The 21,675-nt window shown below is 41.1% G+C and overlaps 1 protein-coding gene across 5 annotated transcripts in view; it reads left to right on the top strand.

The window, feature by feature from the left end:
• The window catches only part of ST6GALNAC5 (ST6 N-acetylgalactosaminide alpha-2,6-sialyltransferase 5), a 212,906-nt gene that overhangs the window by 164,286 nt on the left and 26,945 nt on the right, over positions 1 to 21,675 (top strand). For 4 of the 5 annotated variants that reach the window (XM_037826890.1, XM_037826887.1, XM_037826888.1 and 1 more), the window contains exons 3-4: positions 1,400 to 1,809; positions 8,491 to 8,598. In XM_037826890.1, the coding sequence (XP_037682818.1) occupies positions 1,400 to 1,809; positions 8,491 to 8,598 (518 nt within the window). Of the gene's footprint in view, positions 1 to 1,399; positions 1,810 to 2,748; positions 2,807 to 8,490; positions 8,599 to 21,675 lie in introns of those variants that run through there. The other variant, XM_037826891.1, reaches the window with a different exon arrangement.

The raw sequence follows: 21,675 nt of genomic DNA, 5'->3' as shown, positions 1-21,675 counted from the left end.
TTTTTTCATTCTACCAAGGTAGAGAGAGGTATTATCCTCAGTTTAGAGTTGAGAACACTGAGAACAGAGTTGAGAACACTGTTAAGGTTAGTGACTTTCCACAGTCACCTAGCTAACAAGTGACAGAGACAAGGCAGGAACCACCCTGTCAGTTCCCAGAGCCGGTGCTCTTTGTCACTACACAGTGATATAAGACGGCTGCCCTCAGAGTGCTTTCCTTCTGGTCCTGAAAACAGAGAGATGGCTCAAGAAATGCCCAGAGTAAACACAAGGCTAAATATATAAAGTACTAAACTGGGTCTGATTTCCTGAGATTGCGCAGGGAGCCAGCTTATCCAGCTCAAAGTTAACAGTGTAGAAGGGCAGAAGAAGGGGAAAATCTAACAGTGCAACATTCCCTCACAAGACTCTTGATTGTGGTTTCCTTGCACGCTTGCTGGCCTTGGCCTCAGGCCTTAATTACATTATCTTCAAACAGCAACTAAGAGATATTTCTCATTAAACACGAACAGAGGAATGTTCAATTCGCTCGCGCTTAGGTGCTCAGAAAGCAAATGATTGGTGTGCAGGGTGTTGAAATGAGCATTCCCACTGGAATTGTCCCTGGAGGGCACTACGTGGCCAGGTCTTCCTCAAGACATATGCTCACTGCAGGTGGGGGATGGACTCCCCAAATAAGGTCTGTGGCTCTGAGCTTGAGCCTTTCTGTACATTCATAAAGATGGACCAACCCAGTTTCTCCCTCTATCCTCTTAAAATAGGGGAAATAATCCTAATGATCGTTTCAAAATTACGGCATTCAAGAGGTTACACTTTGCATGTTATTTCCCGTGTGATTCTTTGATGATGCTAACGTAAGTTCAGCATATTTATACAGCCTTCAAGAATATTAATAAATGCTTAACTCTCAACAAGGTGCATTAAGAGCATCTGAGCTATGTCACAGCAATTTGCAGTATGTCTTTTCTTTAACTTATGAGGGAACTATGGATTCAGAAGAATCTAAGGTTGAAAATAACTAGTAACTAGTGAGTAACTTAATTGCTTTTTAGTTATACATCCTTGGGTAAATCTAATCTGAGTAACCTTATCTATAAAATGATGACAATGGCAACCTTACTGAGTTGATGTGACAGTTTGATTATATAATATCAGTAAAGTCCCTAGCCCACTGTTTGGCAGGTCAGTGCTTTCTCCCTTTTTCTCTTGTGCAAATCTCCTTCCCACCAACTTGGAAAAGAATGTAAGGGCTGATGAAGTGATAGCAAAAGGGTTATACTCTTGGGGTGAGGAGGGACAGGGGAGCTGGGCATCTTTCTTCCGAGGCGCGAAGGTAGCTTGCTGCTGCCAGGTTAAACCCCTTGCTGCTGACAGTGTCCTTCTCCCCACTGCCTTCCAGCCCCTGAAAATGCACTGCAAGGACTGCGCCCTGGTGACGAGCTCGGGGCATCTGCTGCGCAGCCGGCAAGGGACCCAGATTGACCAGACAGAGTGTGTCATCCGCATGAATGACGCCCCCACGCGGGGCTATGGACACGACGTGGGCAATCGCACCAGCCTAAGGGTCATCGCGCATTCCAGCATCCAGAGGATCCTCCGCAACCGCCATGACCTGCTCAACGTGAGCCAGGGCACCGTGTTCATCTTCTGGGGCCCCAGCAGCTATATGCGGCGCGATGGCAAGGGCCAGGTCTACAACAACCTGCAGCTCCTGAGCCAGGTGCTGCCGCGCCTGAAGGCCTTCATGATCACGCGCCACAAGATGCTGCAGTTCGATGAGCTCTTCAAACGGGAGACGGGCAAAGACAGGTACCGGGGTGCGGGTGCGGGCTGAGAAAATTTCGTGGCTGGCTGCTTCACCGACAGCAAAGCTTCTGCTTAGGGTTTTGATGTAAGCTCGTGCCGCTGGTTGAACTCCCCTGTAGTGTCCTTCTGATGACTGGACTGCTGAAACTGAATACGAGGCAAAGCGAAATGAAGCACTGAGGCAATTATATGGATAATTCAGGCCCAAATCCCTGTTTTGGAGGAAGAGGCTACACAGCTGCTGGCCTCCACCTTAATAAGTGCAGGATAAGACCTTTACTGCATTTCATTTAACTTGTGTTCTTTACCTCTGTGTGTGGGTTTATTTTTCCCTTTCAAAAGCAAACGTTTATTTAGGCAACAAATATTTATTGAGTACCCACTACTGACACAAGGAAGTCAAAAAACAACGTAGCGCTAGACCCTGTCCTCACAGGATATAAAGTCGTACAGGACAGAAAGGCATTCAAGGAGTGGTGGGCACGTGAGGGAAGAAAATGGTGCCTTGACACACAGCAGGGAGACCTGACGTGGTCTAGGGTAGTGCTTTCCAAACTGATTACAACTCCATGACGGGACACGAAATAATGTAGTGAGTCACTATGAGGCACTTTTTAATGTAATGAAAAGAACGGAATGGAATAGACAGTAACAACTTGCATCCCATGAAGTAAAGTATTGTTTCATGAAACCTTTATATCAATTTTATACATATGAATATACATATGCTTATTTTCTTTGGGGAGTGATGAAAATGCTCTGGAATTCAGTGATCATGATGGCTGCAAAATCCTGTGAGGATATTAAAAACCACTAAATGATTTTTTTTAATTATTTAAAAAATTATTTTAAAAAATAAAATAAAATGAAAAGCTAAAGATAAATGTACATATAAAATGTACATATATCTACTCAATCATGATGTAAAATATCTTCTTCTAGGTTGAAATATTTTGAAAAGCACTGCTCTAGGGGATGAAGATGAGGCTTTCTTGAAAAGGTATATTTAAGCTAAGAAATATGTAAGCAGGTGAGGGAGGTCCTGGGAGGGAGAGAGAGCACCGTCCCCTCCCACTGATGCAAGTCAACAGCCAGTGCGTTGAGGAAAGTCCTCTAAGACAGCAGTCAGGCAGGCTGGAGGGAAGTGGCCTGTGAGAGGCAGAGATGAGGGCCATGAGCCGGCCTAATCTATGGGATATAAAAACCGCTAGGTATGGAGGGGGTCTGTGCAGTGTTATCCTCATGCAGAGCTTTGGGTGGAATGTTGGCTCTATCACTCTCTAGTTGTGTGGCCAAGGACAAGTTATCTAATCTTGCAGAGACTCAAGTGAGAAGGGGATAGGGACTACCTCATAGACTTGACCTAATGATTAAATGACCTTGAATTCTAAAACATGTACTTTTATAAATAATGTACATTTAATGATGTAATTTACCTCCCTGCTTATAAAAAATTGAATCGATTGCTTATCCTAAAACCAAACAAATACGATAAATGAAATGAAGAATATCAAGTGCTGAACCCATTGTTTGGCCAGGATCGCTCATTATTAGAGAAGAGTGCTTTAAAGACAAAAGTCCAGCATCCCCAAATTCTTTGTATGGAGCTTTTCTTTTAAATCCTAGAAATCTTGTGACCATTTGAATACTGGTCTGGGCAGAAGTGGACGTCTAGTCTGGCAGAGAGTGGAGAGTGCGGGCTGCGGCCTGCTGTGGCCTCCTTCCCTGAGGCCCACAGATGCCTGGTTACCCCCTGCCAGGAGATCAGGTAGGGGGCTCTGGTCATTCTCACAGGCTGCTACAAAATCCAGTCACTTACTGCCCTTTAAAAACCACAAATAAAAGATTCTGTCACTCATTTAAAGAAACTATTTAAAGAAGAAAGCATTTTACGAGGAATGAAGAGAGAGGGGAGTTATATTTACAGTTTGATTTTTTACTGGTTGAGAAATTCAAAATAAGTAGAAACACTCTCTTCAATAGAATACAAGGCTCTCTTTTGAGTTATTAGTCAGGGTTCTCCAGAGAAACAGAACCGACAGGAGATATATATATATGTGTGTGTGTGTATATATATATATACACACACACACATATATATACAGACATATATTTATATGAAATTGGCTCGCATAACTGTAGGGGCTGACACTCCTCTGAAATCCTCAGTTTGGGCTTTTAAGTGCTTCAACTGATTGGATGAGGCATCTCCCCACATTGCTGAAGGCAATCTCTTTTGTCAATCATAGAGACATTCAACTGACTGCATATGCAAATCCCACCTCCAAATATCCTCATATTAACAAGAAGACCAATGCTTGACTAAACAACTGGATACCATAACCTGACACATGAAATTAACCATTGCAATGACTATTTGCTAAATTAAGTATTCCTGGAACATTGCTGTAGTGTTAGCCATTTAGGATAACGATTGCTCCTGAATCTTCTTAAGGGATTATTTTAAACTGATAAGATGGAGACTAAGCCATTCTGCCCTCTGATTGCTTAGATTTTTAGGAAACAATCCTACATCGAGGCATATCTCACTTACTAAATTCCAAATAATAAAAACGTGTTTGTTCACCAGGTCATCTCCCCATGATCCTGACTGGTGAGAAGAGAGCCAAGTCCCTGTGGATTGACTCTTAGGCCTCTCTTTCTATAAACAGCTGTCTTCCGGGCATCCTCACTGTACCTACTAAGGAAGGTCACAGTTATGGATTTGTGGGGTGCCAGAGTACATTGTCACCTCTAGAAACTTTGGTTTTGGGCCTCTCATCTTTAGGAAGCTGGTTTAAAGAATCTAATATTGACTCAAAATTCTTTTGTCTCAATAGTCTTAACCTGAAGCCCATTCTGAGCTAGGAAAACCAAGTAAAAAACAGTCCTTGAGAATAAAATTATTTCTGTAAGTTAAAATACAAAACATTCAGGGTTCCTCTATGTATGCTTTTCTTGAAACCCAGCAAAACAGTAGCATGTATTGTAGATACACAAAGTGTAGAATACCAAATTTTGCAACTCTCATGATCAAGGCATTCATTTCAAGTTAACAATGATAAGAAATAGGATAATTCCAAAGATTTTAATTTATAGAAGTTTCATCCTACTTAAAACTAGAGAAGAAAATGGCTCAGGAACTATCTGCAATTAAGAAGCATGACAAATGACATAGATGGCCAAGTAGTATTCTTTGATATTAGAAAGTAACTGTACTTGAAAATAACTTTATAATTGAATAAGGGTACATTAGGAAAATATGATTCAGAACCAATATTAGAGTAATTAGATAAAGGAAGCATAAATGAAATAACTGCAGGAGAATATTTCCATAGAGATTATAAATGAGATTCTAGTAGAGCAGAAAGGCCTTTAATTGTAATTTAGTGTGCATTATAGAATTATCAGCTCAGTGTGTTACTTCATCATATAAAAGAATATCTGATAATTTTCCCTAATAAGCACATGACAGCTCTTCATATTCTTTCATTACAGCTGATTAAGTGTAAAAACAGTAGACATTCCTTTGTTGGAAAAAGACTGGAAATCTTTTTAGAAAGACAGCACAAAGCAGTTGCACTCCTATAATATGTGATCCCAAAAGGCTATTATTTAGGAAGTCTCAGGAATTTTAAGTGGCACTTTGAAGAATTCGTCACTTTAGTTTCTTTCATCTTCTGCTTTATATTCTCCCCATTTTTATTCTCCCCATTTCTACCCATGAAACCTTTTTCTGTAGAACCACATCCTCCTGTATCTCAGGCTGTGACTAGTGATTTCTGCCGCATCACACAACGAAGCTGAAATTATTAGGGATTTCCTGGCCCTAAGTATAGCCCCTTTTGCATTTCCAACTGCTCTAAAAGCATAAGGTTGTAGGCTTGATTCCCAGATCTGTGTCTTAGGGATATAAATGAGCCATCCTTCTCGTCCAGGACTCCACATCCTCTTAGTTATTCATTCACCCAGTTTAAGTCTAGAATAAATGCATCATCACAGCCACATAGGTGAAGACAGACTCTTATATAAGGGAAGGCACTTCCCCCCATCACTTCGCCCCATTCTGTTGGCTCTGCTCCATCCTCAGCTCCTCCAGTTCTAAAGGTCTTATGAATATGTAACACTGGTGAGTAAGAAGGGCATTTGTTAACACCTATTAACAAGGTTGGAGGCTCCTGAACTTTGTAATTACTACCTGACTATTAATTGTGGCTCCTACACAAGACTCCTGTAGCAGAGTGTTGGAACTATATCAGTTTCTTCATGGGTGCTAAAAAGCCTTGGAAGGAATGGCTAGATTATTGTTTGCTCCAACCTAGCAACCAAAAGAGGAAGAAGGGACCTCAATGTATCAACACACCAGGCTAGATGCTTTTCATGGCTGTTCTTTCATTTAGTCCTTAAAATAGCCCAGTGAAATGGAAATTCTCATGCCTGCTTTATAGATAGGAAATCAAGGCTCAGAATCAGCAATATCCTGCCTGAAGTCATCCAGCTGGTTAGTGATCGAAACAGGTGAGATTTGAGCCCATGTTGGTCCAATCTTTAGAAGCTTTTAAATGTACTTCCTGGGATATTGCTAGATCAGAATGCAATGGAATGGGAGGAAATGAGCAAAGGGATTAAGAACTATAAAGTTGAAACCATGAACTTAGGAATGACTAAATCATCTCTGCCTGTCAGGTATTTGACAAGACTAGGGACTTCTTAAAATGAACACTTTTTATCTTGGTCCGTATGTGACATGAAAACAATGCAAACTAGTTAACCCAAAACCTTCCTTCTTCTCAGGTAGGGGTGCTACATGCTGCAAGTAGAAAAGCTTTTCTGCCACTCTGTTATTCTGTTATTCATCTCACATATGGTGCTATGGCCAGGCAAAGTCAGACAGTCTGACCTTGGGGATAAGGTGTTTGAAACTGGCTAATGAGGCATGCCATAAGCACTGGAGAAAAGTAAAAGCAGCAACCCCTGAAGAACTGCAATTAATATCCACAGCCACATAGCATGGTAGACCAATGGGGCCATTCTCAGAGTCAAATTAAACCTTGATGTTTTGTCTCCAGAATTATCTTTAGGCTTGGCGTGTGGTCAGAGTGCTATATAGTGTTTGAGTGGGCAAATAAATTAATGTCAGAACACATGTATTCATTCTTTAAAGTTTTGGTAATACCTGGTCTTCTAATAAAAATCTTCAAAGGGCCCTGAATGTTCTAAGGTAAAATAAAGCAAATGCTCAGTTTAAACATGAACATTCCTATGACCCTTTCTTCTGGTCATTAGCCCTTTCACAAATGAATGTACTCCTTCTAAGGAAACCATACAATCCAAATGTGGGTATTAATTAGTCTAATCAAAGGCAAGCTGATACCATATGATAGATAGAGAGAAGTATATTGATTGATTGACTGATTGATATAGACAGAGATACACACTTACATGTTTATTCATATTTAATAAGCTCTTCATTATTTAGCCTGCTTGGGGAAGAAGGAGTATTTCTAGTTTTTCAGGTATTCTGGTTAATAAAGAGTTATCACTTATGCAGTGTGCTGGTTTGAATCTATTATGTCCCCCACAAATGCCAAGTTCTTTAATGCAGTCTCATGGGGGCCAGCTTATTAGTCTTTTGATTAGGTCAGAACCTGTTGATTGAATGTTTCCATGGAAATGTGACCCACCCAACTGTAGGTGAGACCTTTTGATTAGATCATTTCCATGGAGGTGTGACCCTGCCCATTCCAAGTGGTTCTTAGTTAGATTGCTGGAGTCTTTTAAGAGAGCTCATGGAGAGAAGGATCTCAGAGAAGCTAAGTGAGACATTTTGGAGAGAAGCTAAGATACACAATCCAGAGTTTGCCCCTGGGAGAAGCTAAGAGCCGACACGCACCCAGATGCTTGAAGATGCTGGGAGATGCAACAAAAGGACATTTGGAGATGCTAAGCTAAGAGATGAAGCCCACAGCTTGCCGTGGAGAAGCTAAGAGAGGATTCCCAGGTGCTTAGAGAGAAACACCCCAAGAGAACCAAGCAGAGAGCTGAGAGATGCTAAGAGAGACAGAAGCCCAGAGGCATTTTGGAGAAAGCCATTTTGAAATGCAACCTGGGAGCAAAGGACCAGCAGACGCCAGCCACATGCCTTCCCAGCTGACAGAGGGGTTCCAGATAACACTGGCCTTCCTTCAGTGTAGTTATTCTCTTGTTGATGCCTTAGTTTGGACACTTTTATGGCCTTATTTGTAACCTAATACATCCCCTTTACAAAAGCCAATCCATTTCTGGTATTTGCATAACAACAGAATTAGCAAACCAGAACACACAGCATCATCATAAAAAACTGAATGTGGTAACATGCACTTAAACATGGAAACACTGATCATCTTCTTTGATGATATAGAAGTCTTTTGATCATCATTTAATGCCACAAATCAAACCATGGTGGAGCATTAACAGCAGGTATCATCACTGTACCATGCAAATTGGTGGTATTGGTAAAAGATTCCTATTTAGTAAAGTTTCAGATATTTACTAGATTGAGTGTGCATGTATATATATGTGTGTGTGTGTGTGTGTGTGTGCATGTATTTATAGTCAACTTTGTTCCAAAGTGGATCTAAGATCATATTGGCACCTGAGATGACTACTTTGCCAGCCTGCAGGCTTAATTATTGTTTCTTCCAGGAAGATCTCCAACACTTGGCTCAGCACTGGCTGGTTCACGATGACGATTGCGCTGGAGCTCTGTGACAGGATCAATGTTTATGGCATGGTGCCCCCAGACTTCTGCAGGTAGGCTTTATTCTGCAAGTATAATTCATCCACAGTATTGTGCAGGGTTCATAAATATCCAGTTCCAAATATCAGCCACAAACCCTGTCTAACTGTCTTCTTGAAGCAATTAATTAACATGTCCCAGGTTCTGGTTCTAGCAACAACAAACAACATTTAATTATATGATATAAAATATTGAAAGTTTTTATTTGTACTGCTGGAGAATTAATCCATCTTGTGGGCTTCATTTATCTTCTGAATATTTATCAGTCAAAAGGAATGCAATAATTGGCATAATATTAATGATGAACAAGCATCAAGAAATATTAGTTTCATTCTCATTTGAAAGGAATGTAGTAATTTTTTGTGAATTAAAGAGGGCAATTCCTTTGACAGTGAGGCCTGTTTTCTGGTATTAAAATGTTTCTCTGAGCCCCTTTTTGCTTGCCATATGAGTTGCCTCTGGTTTGTGCTTCTAAGGCCAGGAACACAGTGATAATTATTTTGATGCATAACTTTAAAGAGAACGTGCAGGCATCTCTGTTGCTACTTTAAGTTACCATATAGCATGTGCCCAGACAGATTTCCATGTGTACCAACAAATATTGGTACTGAGAAACACTCAGGGCCCGATTTTTGGAAATCTGCCTGAAAACTCACCCATAATTTAAAGTGGTGATGCCAATAAATGCCCAGTTTTCAGGAATGCCTGGTAGCCTGCTTGTGGCCTCAATCCTGATCTTTCAATGATAAACATGAGATGGGGGGGGGAGTGCATTTTAAGCTTACTCATTAAAATTTATGTGCTTGCTTTGTATCTTTTAAACCTAGCAACTTCTCTAAGGCCATTGGGCTTTTGAGGCAAAAGCTACAATTGGGAGGTTTGAAGCAAGGGTGAGAAAGAGTGCTAAATCATAATCATGCTATTACATTCTATTTTTCTCTCACCTTTTTGACCAAAGGACCCAACACAGCAGCAAATGAGCTCCTATAAAGGAGTCAGGGCCACAAAGGAGCAAGACAGGTGTTGACGAGCAGGCCTTGGCATCTGCCCAGACTCACCCATCCCCAGTGGTGACCGGATGTAGCCATGTAGGGTGTGCACTTGAGCTACACTGCACAGGTTCAGAGCCTGGCCCAACTGCTTAGTAACCACATGATCCTGACCAGTTCCCTCATCTCTCTGTGTCTGGGTTGCCTCGTTTATACAAACAAATGTGCCGCATAGGATTGCGGGAGGATTAAATAAGCAAATACATGTGAATGCATGGAGCAGCATCTGGCACATGGCAAGCCTGAGATAAGAGTTAGCTTAAATTCTCACCCAGGTCCTCATCATCACCCTCGTTTCCGTTTAACATCCCAGGTGCCAAAAGTAGGTAAGATGGTGTGAAAAAGCAAACTGCCTTCTCAAACCAATGGGCTAACAAAGGCAGAGGGAATAGCCTTTGTTAACAGGCACACAAAGAGCCGTCAAAGTTGATGGTTATATGGCAGGTATAATTTTGTAATATTGCCATTAGGATGCCAGAGAGAAGAAGCATGAATAAATTGAAATGTTAATGACTTAGAGTGTTCAAGAAACTATTCCATTTTTTTATGGAAAACAAGTGAAAGGCAAGTTAACTTGTCATTTCTCTTACTCAGAGTTAGTTCATTAGACTTCATGTACAGGAGATGGAAACAATTTACAGAGGGATGATAACAAGAAGATCAAGATTATGTCGATGGACCATATGTTGCCACCGGCTCTGGGTTTCTGTTCCTCAGCTACTATCCCAAAGAATTACTAGCGCATCTCACAAGATGTCTTCAGCAAGAACTCTTCAAAAGGATACCTACCCCCTTGGTTCTGCCAGGGAAAGTGGAAAAGTATGCTGGGTGTCAACTGGTGGAGAAGGTTAGTCCTGAAGAGAGAATCCTGCTCTCAGTCACCATGCCTGTTTAGGGAAGGGTAAGAAGGGATAGACTGAGAGCAGCATGGACTGATTCTCAGTTTCTTTTAATCTTCTTTCCCAGCACATTTGCTGAACCACCCACCAGGCACTTAGCAGGGTGATTAAGAGCCTGGGTTTGGGGGCCGACAGAGGGTAGGATTGCAATGTAGCTCTGCCAGTTCCCAACTGGGTGACCTTGAGTATTGGTTCATTCCTCTGTAAAATGGAGATAAGAAAACAATAAGAACAAGCAGGTCATGGTGGGAATGAAATGAGATAATGGATATAGAGTGTTTGACACTGTATTAGTCAAGTTTCTCCAGGGAAACAGAACTGACGAGAGATGTCTGTAAATATTATGAGATTTTATAAAATTGTCTAATGCTGACTGTGGAGATGCACAAGTCCAAATTCCATAGGGCAGGCTGCAAGCTGGGAACCCTGATGAAGGTTTTCAATGAATTCCCCACGAGAAGTTGGCTGACTGAAGTAGAGATGAAAATTCTTTCTTCTGACTGCTGAAGTTATCACTTCTCCTTTTAAAGCCTTCAAGTGATGAATGAAATGTCTCTCATTGCTAAAGGCAATCTTCTCAGTAGATTGTAGATGTAATTAGTCATAGATACAATCAACTTACTGATGATTTAAGTCCACAAAATGTCCTCACAGTGACAGTTAGGCCAATGCTTGCTTGACCAGACAACTGGACCAAGTTGACACATGAGCCTAACCATCACAGATCGAATGTCCGGCATATAGCTCATGCTCAAGAAAGACTGTCACCATTGTTCCCAGTTGTCTTAGTTTTTCCAAGCTCCTGTCACAAATACTACACAATGGGTTGACTTAAACAAAGAGAATTTATTGGCTAATGGTTTTGAGGCTAGAAGAAGTCCCAAATCAAGATAGCAGCAAGGCTTGCTTTCTCCCTGAAGACTACATTCTAGTGCTGGCTGCTGATAATCATTGGGGTTTCTTGCTTGTATATCTGCCTCCCATCACATGGCGATGTCTTCTCTTTTCTGGCTTCTGTGACTTCCCGATCCCCTTTATAAAACCTCCAGTAATCTGGAATAAGACCTGCCATCATTCAGTTGGCCACACCTAAACTAAAAATAGTATCTTCAAGAAGTCTTATTTGCAATGGGTCCAGCACCCATAGGAATGCAAATTAAGATTAAGAACATGTTTTTTTCTGGGATACGTAACTCAATCTACCACATTGGCATTTGGGAGTTGCCCTGAAGGATGCCAAGCATTATGGGGGATTCAAAGAATAGGACAAGCTCTTGTCTCCTAGAAGCTTATAAGCCTTGCCCATAGCAAAATATAATGAACACTGCAAAGCCTTTTACCCTGTGAATGTAAAAGAAGGCAGCATTTTGCAATCCTCATCCAAGAGTCAAATGACTTTTACAAAAGAGACTGAAATATGAACTTGTCAGCCTCACTACTGGTCTGACCATCTCCCTTGTGTCTTTATTTTGAAAGAAGCTGAATCCATGAGGCAAAGAATAAATAGGGGGCAAATCTGTGTGGTGCACAGATTAAAGCTCTATGGCTGAAGGAAGTAAAATATCACCAGGGCCAAAATTGGCAATGGAAGTTTTTTGGGATGGCAGAGCTTGAGCTGGTTGAGTGCCCCCAGAATGTAAACTACCTGAGAGCAGATATTTGGTATATTTTGCTCCCTTTTGAAGCTCTAGCACATAGGAAAGTATATATTTACTGTTCTGGCATGTAGCAGCTGCTCTGTAAATATCAAGTGAAAGAAGGGCCCTGTCCTCCACTCCCTCCTTAGTCCTATAGTAAAAAGAGCATTGTATATGAGTCAAAATAGCCATTTCTGCCTTTCAGAAGCTGTGTGACCTTGAGGAAGCTATTTTACCTCACCAAGTCTTAGTGACCTTGGGCAAGTTACTTAATGACTCCATGTGAGGGAAGCCTTCGCTTCTACATCTGCAAAATGATGATGATGATGACAATATGTACCACCAGAGTTTATGTGATGCTTCCATGAAGTCATAGATGAGAAATGCTTGGTAGAGTTCTGGTGTATGTTAAACACACAGTAAGTTACCAGATGAAGGAACTCACTAATCTGTAAGTGTGGATAGCCACTAGCACTTTTTAAGGAAATGCCTAGATAACATCAGTTAATGATGCTCAGTTGGTGAGGAGGGCCTGGTTGCTGGGAAGGGGGTGGGAGGTACGGCCTTCTGTGTGAACTGGATCCCACTTTTCTTCCCACAATTCTTGAGAATTGGCCTCACATGGCTTCCAGTTCCTGTGTCACCCAGTGTGGCTGCTCACAGTTTACCCATTACTTCCTTAAAGTGCTCAGACTCTCACTGTAATAAATAGCTAACCACATGGAGCCAGATTCAGCAAATAAAAAGGAGCCAATCATTCATTTTTGGCAAACTAGCTGTTTCAGACCTTAAGTCACAATTAATAACCTCAAAAGAAGTCATTTACTAAATTAATCACAGAGATTTTCATTCATTGAACTAACTCATGTTGGGCCCTAGGAGGTAATCAAAGATGAATGATTCAGGATCTCTGCCTTCAGTCATCTGAGTCTCACTTGAAAGCAGTTCAGTTATGAGGTACTGAAGGTTACACAAAGTGCCTGGTAAGAGAGATTATTCACTCTCTACCTGTCAGTAGCTTCTGACTCACTGAGCTCTGTTGAAGCAGTCCTCTCTGACTTTCAAACTTTACTCTGAGAGGGTCTCAGACCCTATCAACTGTAATGGAGTTGGGTCAAGGAGCCAACACAACAGAATATTGAGCTCTGCAAGCCCACTTCATCAAGAGCAGACTCACCTCCATCTGTTTTACATATGGGCTTTTGTATATGTCTTTTTTTCAATAAAGTATCTCATAGCAAATCAGAACTTGGACAACCTCTGGCCTAAGATCTAATCACACTCCTTTCAAATATAAATCAAACTCTCACACACTTTTTTTTCAGGAGAATTTAATTATCACTTTTTCATTGCCAGGGAAACAGAAGCATAGAGAGACAAAGCATTGAACTTACTCCTGCAGGGACCCAAACAAAGTGTCAGCTGCCATATGCATGGCATAAAGAAGGGGACTGGACAAGGGAGGGAATAAGGAACTAAATTATATCTTGGGGGAGCAAATACGTAAGGAATTCATGAGTGTTTGATTTCTGAGATAGTGTGGGTAAGACACCCTCTCAGCCTGATGCTGTTGTTATCTATCCAGTTCTCTTGGAAGTCTGGCTTCATTCCACCCAAAGAGCCTGAGTTACTCCCAGGGGTCATTCAGCAGCTGGAAAACTTGTAGTAGCCCCTGAAAGTATTAAGTGTTGGGTTCTATAGGAAGAACTATATCCCTGCATTTGTATTTAAAACCCAAATGGAAGCAATGTATGTATAATTGGCCCTTATGACAGAGGAGAGACCTATCTTATTCAAGATTTGGCAAAATCTAATACTAACTAAAAGGCCTTCAACCAGAATGCAACATTTTGCTCTTTAATATGGTTCAGTGATAATTCCCTATCTGCTCTCTGCAACTCTCTTTCCTCTCCAAACACCCCCATGAAGCAAGATAAAACCACAAATCTGACCCTATCACTTAAAATCCCTCAGTGACTCCCCAAAGTTTTTAGAACAGCATACACGCTCCCTAACTTAGTACACAAGTCCTTCAGGATATGACTAATGCATGCCACTTTAGTCTCATCTTCTCTACTTATACAGATTTATTTTAGCAACACTGAAAAACTTGTAAAAGAAATCACCCTGCAGTCACCTGCCCTATGCCCTCAACTTGAAATGCCCATCTCTTGCGTTCTTAATCTGGCTGATTACTTCTGGTTCTTCAATAATGCTATTAATGGCTAATTTTTTGTGTGTATACATCACATGCTGACCTTGTGTGAAGCACGAATGCATGCAATAGTTCTTTGAATCTTTATAATAATTCCATGAGTCAAACACTGGTATGATCACCATTTTAATTCTGAAGCTTAAAGATAGGAGACAGCTTGCCAAGGGCATATAGTAGATAATTGCCAGGGCAAAGATTTGAATCCAGGTCTCTAGGGCTCAAGAGCCAAATCTTTTAACCCCTCACTCCACTGTTTTAGGTGAAGCAGGTGTTCCTTATTGAAACTTTCCTGGCCATCCATCCTGTTGGAGTCAGACCCCATCTGTGTCCCCACTAGGCCCTGTGCTTCTCTACTCCTGCCCATCTCACTGATGGATTTGTCAAGCTCCTTCATTTGCATGTAGGCTCCTTAAGAGGAAAAACCATGTCTCAATCCACATTTGTCTCTTTAGCACTTGTCCTCATGTCTGGCACATGGTATGGTATGTATTGGCACATGGTATGTATTCAGTATATATTGGCTCAATGAATATGTTTATATATAAATATATAAAACTTTTCTCCCCTTGGGAGTGTTTCACAAGATTGATTTCCAATTTATCTTGAGATCAAAAGTGCCAGGTGAATGGTATAATTTAAAAAGGCCAAATTCAGATTTTGAGGGGACCCTGAATTCAATAGTGGCCACCCGGCAGGAGGACCCTTACGTCATTCTCAGCCAGGGCCAGGGTTGGGCCCAAAAAGGGGGGCTCAAGCATCAGCCAAACTCCAGGCCTCATTAGTGTTCAGAAAGCTGGAGAAAATTAATGCCATGCCTCACCAGAGATAGCTTCAAAATATATTATCCTGTGGACAGAAGACCCTTAAATCATTCCATACAGGAAACCAAATCCATTCTCTTTAGATGGACTATTAATTTTAGTGAAAAGATCTGTTACCATTGCTTTCCAAACTAAGTTATGTTGAGTATTTTTTATCTCATTTTCCATTGTAAATTATTTGCTAGAATAATTGGGCCAAGCATTTAAAATCTACCTAATAATCTTATTTCCAGTCATACTTAGCACATTGCCAAGTTTACAACTCTCTGTTACCCATCATTTCTCGAGTATTAATTAGTGGAGTAATGACTCAGAGTGATCACTGTCATGGAACTAAATTAATATCTCATCCATAATGTGAAGGACATCTCAAAGGTATTGTGACTATCAAAGAGTTGATCCTACTAGAATTATTAGCAAGAGAATATTAATAAAGCTGCCAGCATAACAGGGAAAGTTCCTACTTGGCGACAATCTACTTCATAGGATCAGACGCTTACAGAGAACAGGTATGAAATGATAATGCTACCTGTATGGTTTACATTTTGTGAAGTAGACTTAAAATATTTTGTTGCATTTCTTCCTCAATGCTTGTTGTTTCTTCCAACATAATTTGGCCAACTCTTACCAGTTACTTTTGGGTGGTTTTATTGCCCATGAGAACCACTGATCGGTTCTGAGACATTAGGACACCACCTGAGGTGGCCTGAGTTGTGGGGGTTGGGGGTCCTCAGGTGATCCACTTTAGCTCTTTGTCCCATGAAGGTGGGCAGCTGCAGGCTCTTGGTTCTCTGTGTGCTCTGGACACACAACTGTTATTACACAGACTTCCAAGTCATGCAGCAGTTTTCAAGAGGCTCCACGAGCAGAAATCAAGGCAGCAAAGTAAGGGTTGCTCAGTAAGTCTCAGAGACCTGGGCCAGATATCCAGGAGGGGCCATTGTAGGACAATTTTCTTCTGAATATCACATGGTGTCTCCAAAGGTCCTGATACACACCAATTTCTAGAACAATAGGTTGGAAAACTATTAATTGAACTCTACTCCTCAGGCATTTCCTGAGTACCTTCTATATGCCAGGTGCCATGCAAAGAATAAAGGTAGGTTTCAAAAGAATGTCTGAGAGCTCTAGGAAGAGGCAAAGGCACTGTCCCTTCCTTGGGACATTGGCAGCTGTAGAGATAATCCAGTCCCAAAGCCAACAAGCAGGGTCAACCTGTACTATCTTTCATTGCTTGTTAACGTTATAAGGTTTCTTTCCAATTGTACTCCTTAGTTTAGAAGATTCATAAGGAAACATTACAAACCCTGCTGCCATGAATTTAAGTGGGCAGAATTAGATATGAGCATGATGCCTCTGCTTATCACCCTGACCAGCTGCCCAGAACCCACGCCATGCATGGGGCACCTCAGAGCAAGGTGCTCAGGAGAATGCAGCAGGACAACATTGGAACCTGGGGTACCATTACTACAGAAATCCCCACTTGGCAGGACAGGAGTTTTTCCAAGATACAGAGCTCACTTTTAAAATATGGGACTCTAGAGTCCAAAGGCCTTGGTCTAAAATCTCATTCTGAAACTTCCTCAATTTCTCCATGCATGAGTTTTCTCATCCGTAAAATAGGGGTTATAATATAATCTATCTTATAAGGGTGTTCTATATAGAGAGTTCCTAGCACTGCATCAGGGCTGAAAGGGTCCAGTCCAGCAGCTTGGATGGCATGTGAGCAAGGTGTAGCTGCTTAAAGTCAGGCACGGGGCTTTCTACCTGGATGCCACCTGGAGGCTTGGTTTCCCCACCTATCAAATGGAAGCAGTGATCCTTACCTTGGAAGGCTGATGGAGGTAAAAAGGAGGTAACCTAAGTTAAAAACCCAGGTTTAGCCAATATCTACTAAATCAGTGGTTCAAAACTAGCTATATTTTAGAAACTCTTAAGGATCTTTAAAGTATACATATAAACTTTTGTTTTGAAGTAGTTTTAGGCTTACAGAAAAGTTGCAAAAACAGTACAACGAGTTCCCATAAATCCTTCATTCATCTTCCCCTGATGCTAAGATTTGCATAACTGTGGTATAAATATTAACACTGGGAAATTAACGTTGGTACAAAACTCTTAACTAAACTACAGACTTTATTCAGGTTTTTACTAGTCTCTCCACTAATGTAGTTTACCTGCTCTAGGACACAATCCAGGATCCCTGGGCATTTACTTATGCCTCTTTAGTCTCCTCCAATCATGACAGTTCCTCTCTCTTTCCTTGTCTTTCCTGATCTTAACATTTTTGAAGAGTGCTGGTTAATAATTGTGTAGGAATGTCCCTCTCTTTGGGTTTTTCTGAAGTTTTTTCGTGAGTAGATTGAGGTTATGCATTACTGAGAAGAACCCCACAGAGCTGTAAGCCCTTCTTAGCACCTCTTATTAGGGGGCACATGATGTCATCATGTCTTCTTACTAACAATGTTAACCTTAATCACTTGGTTAAGATGATATCAGCTGAGTTTCCCCCATTGTGAAGTCATTACTTTTTCCCTTTGTCATTAATAAATATCTTGGGAGAGTTAATTTAAGACTATGCAAATAACCTGTTTCTCCTCATCTTTTTCCCCACTAATGTCTTCATCTGTGGATCTTACCTGCAATTATTATTAATGTGTTATTCTAATCATGACTTTTCTCTTTCTCTCATTCTTTCAAGATCTATTAATTGGAATTCTTGTGTAGGAAAATGATATCCCTTCTCCCAATTTATTTCCTTATGCAGTGTGATGGTTAAGTTCATGTATCAACTTGGCCAGGTGATGGTGCCCAGTTGTTTGGTTAAGCAGGCACTGGCCTGATTGTTACTGTGAGGACATCTCATGGTCTTAAATCCTCAGTAAGTTGATTGCATCTGTGCTGATTACATTTACAATCAACTGAGGATATTGCCTTCAGCGATGAGAGAAGCCTCATCCAATCAGTTGAAGGCCTTAAAAGGAGAACTGATGATTTCAGCAGTCTGAGGGGAGAATTTTCATCCCTACTTCAGCTGGCCAGCTTCTCCTGGGGAATTCAATGGAAACTTTTATTGGAGTTCCCAGCTTCTGGCCTGCCCTATGGAATTTGAACTTGCCCATCCCCACATTGGTGTGAGCCTATTCCTATAAAAAAATCTCATAATATTTGTATTTTCTATATACTATCAAGCTATATATATATACCTATATATATATCCTATCAGTAATATAATCCTGACTAATACAGATTTTGGTACTGGTAGTGGGGTTGCTGCTATTGCAAATACCAAAAATGTGGAAACAGCTTTGGAACTGGGTAATGGGTAGAGGCTGAAAGAATTGTGAGGTGCTTTATAGAAAAGGCCTAGATTGCTTTGAAGGGACTGTTGGTAGAAATGTAGACCCTAAAGGTACTTCCAATGAGGACTTAGAAGAAAATGATGAATGTGTTATTAGAAACTGGAAGAAAGACTATCCTTGTTTTAAAGTGGCAGAGAACTTGGTGAAATTGAATTCCAATGTCAGATAGGAGGGAGAACTTGAAAGTGATGAACTTGGATATTTAGCTGAGGAGATTTCTAAGCTAAATGTGGAAAGTACAGCCTGGTTTCTCCTTGCAGCTTGTAATAAAATGCAAGAGGATAAGGGATAAGCTGAGAATTGAACTCCTGGGTACAAAGAAACCAAAGTTTGATGGTTTGGAAAATTCTGAGTTTCCAGAAAGTGAGACCCCAGAGAATAGTGCTTTATATGTAGGTTTTACTGAACATGGAACCAGTCGGTAATTTCAATACAAGTCAGGAGCAGAGCTGCAGTTATCCAGGAAGGATCTGTGGAAAGTCATACTGTCAGATGGTATGAACCCCTGTGAACTATATGAAAAGCTGGTAAGTTTTTTGCATAATTTGTATGAACAGAACCACTGCTATCCCAGACAAAGCAGGACAGAGAAGGGACAAACTGAAGGAAGAATGACTTCAAGGGCAGAACATTGGAAGCCAAGGTCTGGACTGAAGATATCGCCTCAGGCCAAGAGAGTGGGCCCACCCATGTGTGTGGAAAGGGCAAGTCTGCCCCAGTGCTTGAGGGGGTGGGCCTCCCACCCCAATGTTCAGAAAAAGTGCTGCCACCCCAGTGCTCAGATTGGGTGAAGCATGTGCCCTAGGGTTCGAGGAGACCTTGGCCTCCATCATAATGCTTAGAGAGCTTGGAGCTATCATCCCAGTGTTCAGGGAGAGCATGGCCACTGCACAAGACTTGGAAGGGTGGGGCTGCCACTCCATCATGTCCAGAGGACAAAACATCATTCCATAGATGGTGTCTGCCCTGCTGGGTTACAGAATTGTTTGGGACTCATGGCCCCTGTTTCCTTAGTTTCTCCCTATGCCTTTCCCTCCATTGTATATTGTTCTCTAGGTTTTACTTGTTCACAGACAGAAGGAAATTGTTCCCCAGGACAGATCACATCCATAATCAATTTCTGATGAGACTTTGTACTTAGTATTGTTTCTGAAATTACTTAAGGCTGTTGGGATGTTGTGATGGAATGAATGTATTTTGCTTGTAGAAAGAACATATCTTTTGGAGGTCCAGAGGGTGGAGTGTAGTGATTTGAAGCTGTATGTACTCCATAAAATCATGTTCTTAAATCTAATCTAGTCCTGTGGGTGTGAATCCATTGTAAGTAGGATCTTCCAATGAGGTTACTTCAGTTAAGATGTGGCCTAGTCCAATCAGGATGGGTTTTAATCTTACTACTGGAATCCTTTTGAAGTGGAATGAAATTCAGAGAGAGATAGAGAGAAAGCCATAGGAAGCAACAAACTCAACATCAACAGAACCAGGAAAAGAAGGGAGAGCCCAGGAGACACCACCACGTGCCTCGCCATGTGATAAGCTAAGGACCAAGAATCACAGCAGCCAACCCCAGAATACCACAGCCTTCAGGAAGAAAGCATCACCTTGATGACACATTGACTTGGACTTTTTCCCAGCCTCAAACCATGAGCAAATAAATTCCCATTGTTTAACATGACCCATTTCATTGCATTTGCTTGAGCAGCCAAGGAAACTAAAACATTCAGTTATTCATTGAAATCAGCATGGACTCGGAGATATTTAATTTTATAATACTGCTATTATTTATTTTGATGCCCATACCTAAGGTACTTTAAAAAATATCCATGTCTGCATCCCTCTTCAAATCAATTAAACAGGAATCTATAAGGGTGGGCCTCAGGCAATGGTATTTTTTGAAAAAAAAACTCCCTGTGCTCAAATGTTGGCTCTTTCAATCTCCCCACATGCTTCCTCTGAAAAAGAAAAAAATTCTTCTTCACATCATTCTGTAGGATTTGTTTCTGCCCTGGGTTGTAGGCTGATGGCAGGCTGCTGACACTTGGGGAACAGGCTCTGTGACTGTCACCCCTCCCTACCCACCTTCCACCCTCTGCCCCCACTTCTCCACTTGCTCAGCTTCACCTGGTCCCAGACAGGAACTGGGGTACCAGAATCTCTCCTTTTACCAACACCTCCTAGTAGAAATTCTGCTGAAGTCTATTGTCATTTTCCTTGGGGTCAGATGGAAGAAGGAAAAGGTATGGCAGCCTTAGAAGTTCAGGTTTGAGAAAAGTACTCAGGAATTATGATCCTAAGCTAGGAAGAACTTTCTAAATGAATGGTAGATTACAGCTGGTGGCAGGATCACAGACAGGGACAGCTGTTCCTGCAGGTCCCACATTCTTCTTTCCCAGTACCTCAAAATACTTTTCTGTTGGTTGGACAGATTTTTAAAGTGTGGAAACAACCTCCGTTTATTTGAGTGACTTATTTTGATGCCTCTGAAATCGTAATAACAAAATATGTAAACTGAACTCTTCCCTTAGGAGAACAATATGGAGCCAGATAAGTTTTCATTCAGAGAGATGATCTTCCTGAATAAGGAAATTATCCTATAGCATCCTTCAGCCCCATTTCCCATTACTCCCTGTTCCTAGGTGCCAAATCAATCTCTTGATATTTTTAGAAACCTAATTGTTTCTCTAGTCAGACTGATGCCAATAATGTGTCCAACACTTAGATGAATCAGATTTAAAACCTTGTTCATGATGGAATAAAAGCTTAACTCTGAATTTACCATGGCAGCATGAATTTCGGCATGGTTCCCAAAATTATGCCCTATGAATCTGGAGAGGTTTGTTTCACAAGTTTTTATTCCTTTTTGTTCATTTTTTTTTTCTTCATAATGGTCAGATTTTTTAATACAATGGTAGACTTTTCTCTAGTATGCATTTTCAGTATGAAAACTCCTTCTATTGAAAATGTAAGGGTATTTCAATTCCTAGTATAAGTCAATAAGTGAAATCTATAATAAATAGAACAGGGCATGAACCATTGTTTTGCTAAAGAAAATAGAGATACTTCTGAGACAGGCGTGTTAATTCAACACAGCATCCAAGCCAGGATGAGGAA

The sequence above is a fragment of the Choloepus didactylus genome, chromosome 2 (genome assembly GCF_015220235.1).
Source record: "Choloepus didactylus isolate mChoDid1 chromosome 2, mChoDid1.pri, whole genome shotgun sequence".
NCBI classification, from domain to species: Eukaryota; Metazoa; Chordata; class Mammalia; order Pilosa; family Megalonychidae; genus Choloepus; species Choloepus didactylus.
This window is presented reverse-complemented; position numbering and strand designations above follow the sequence as displayed.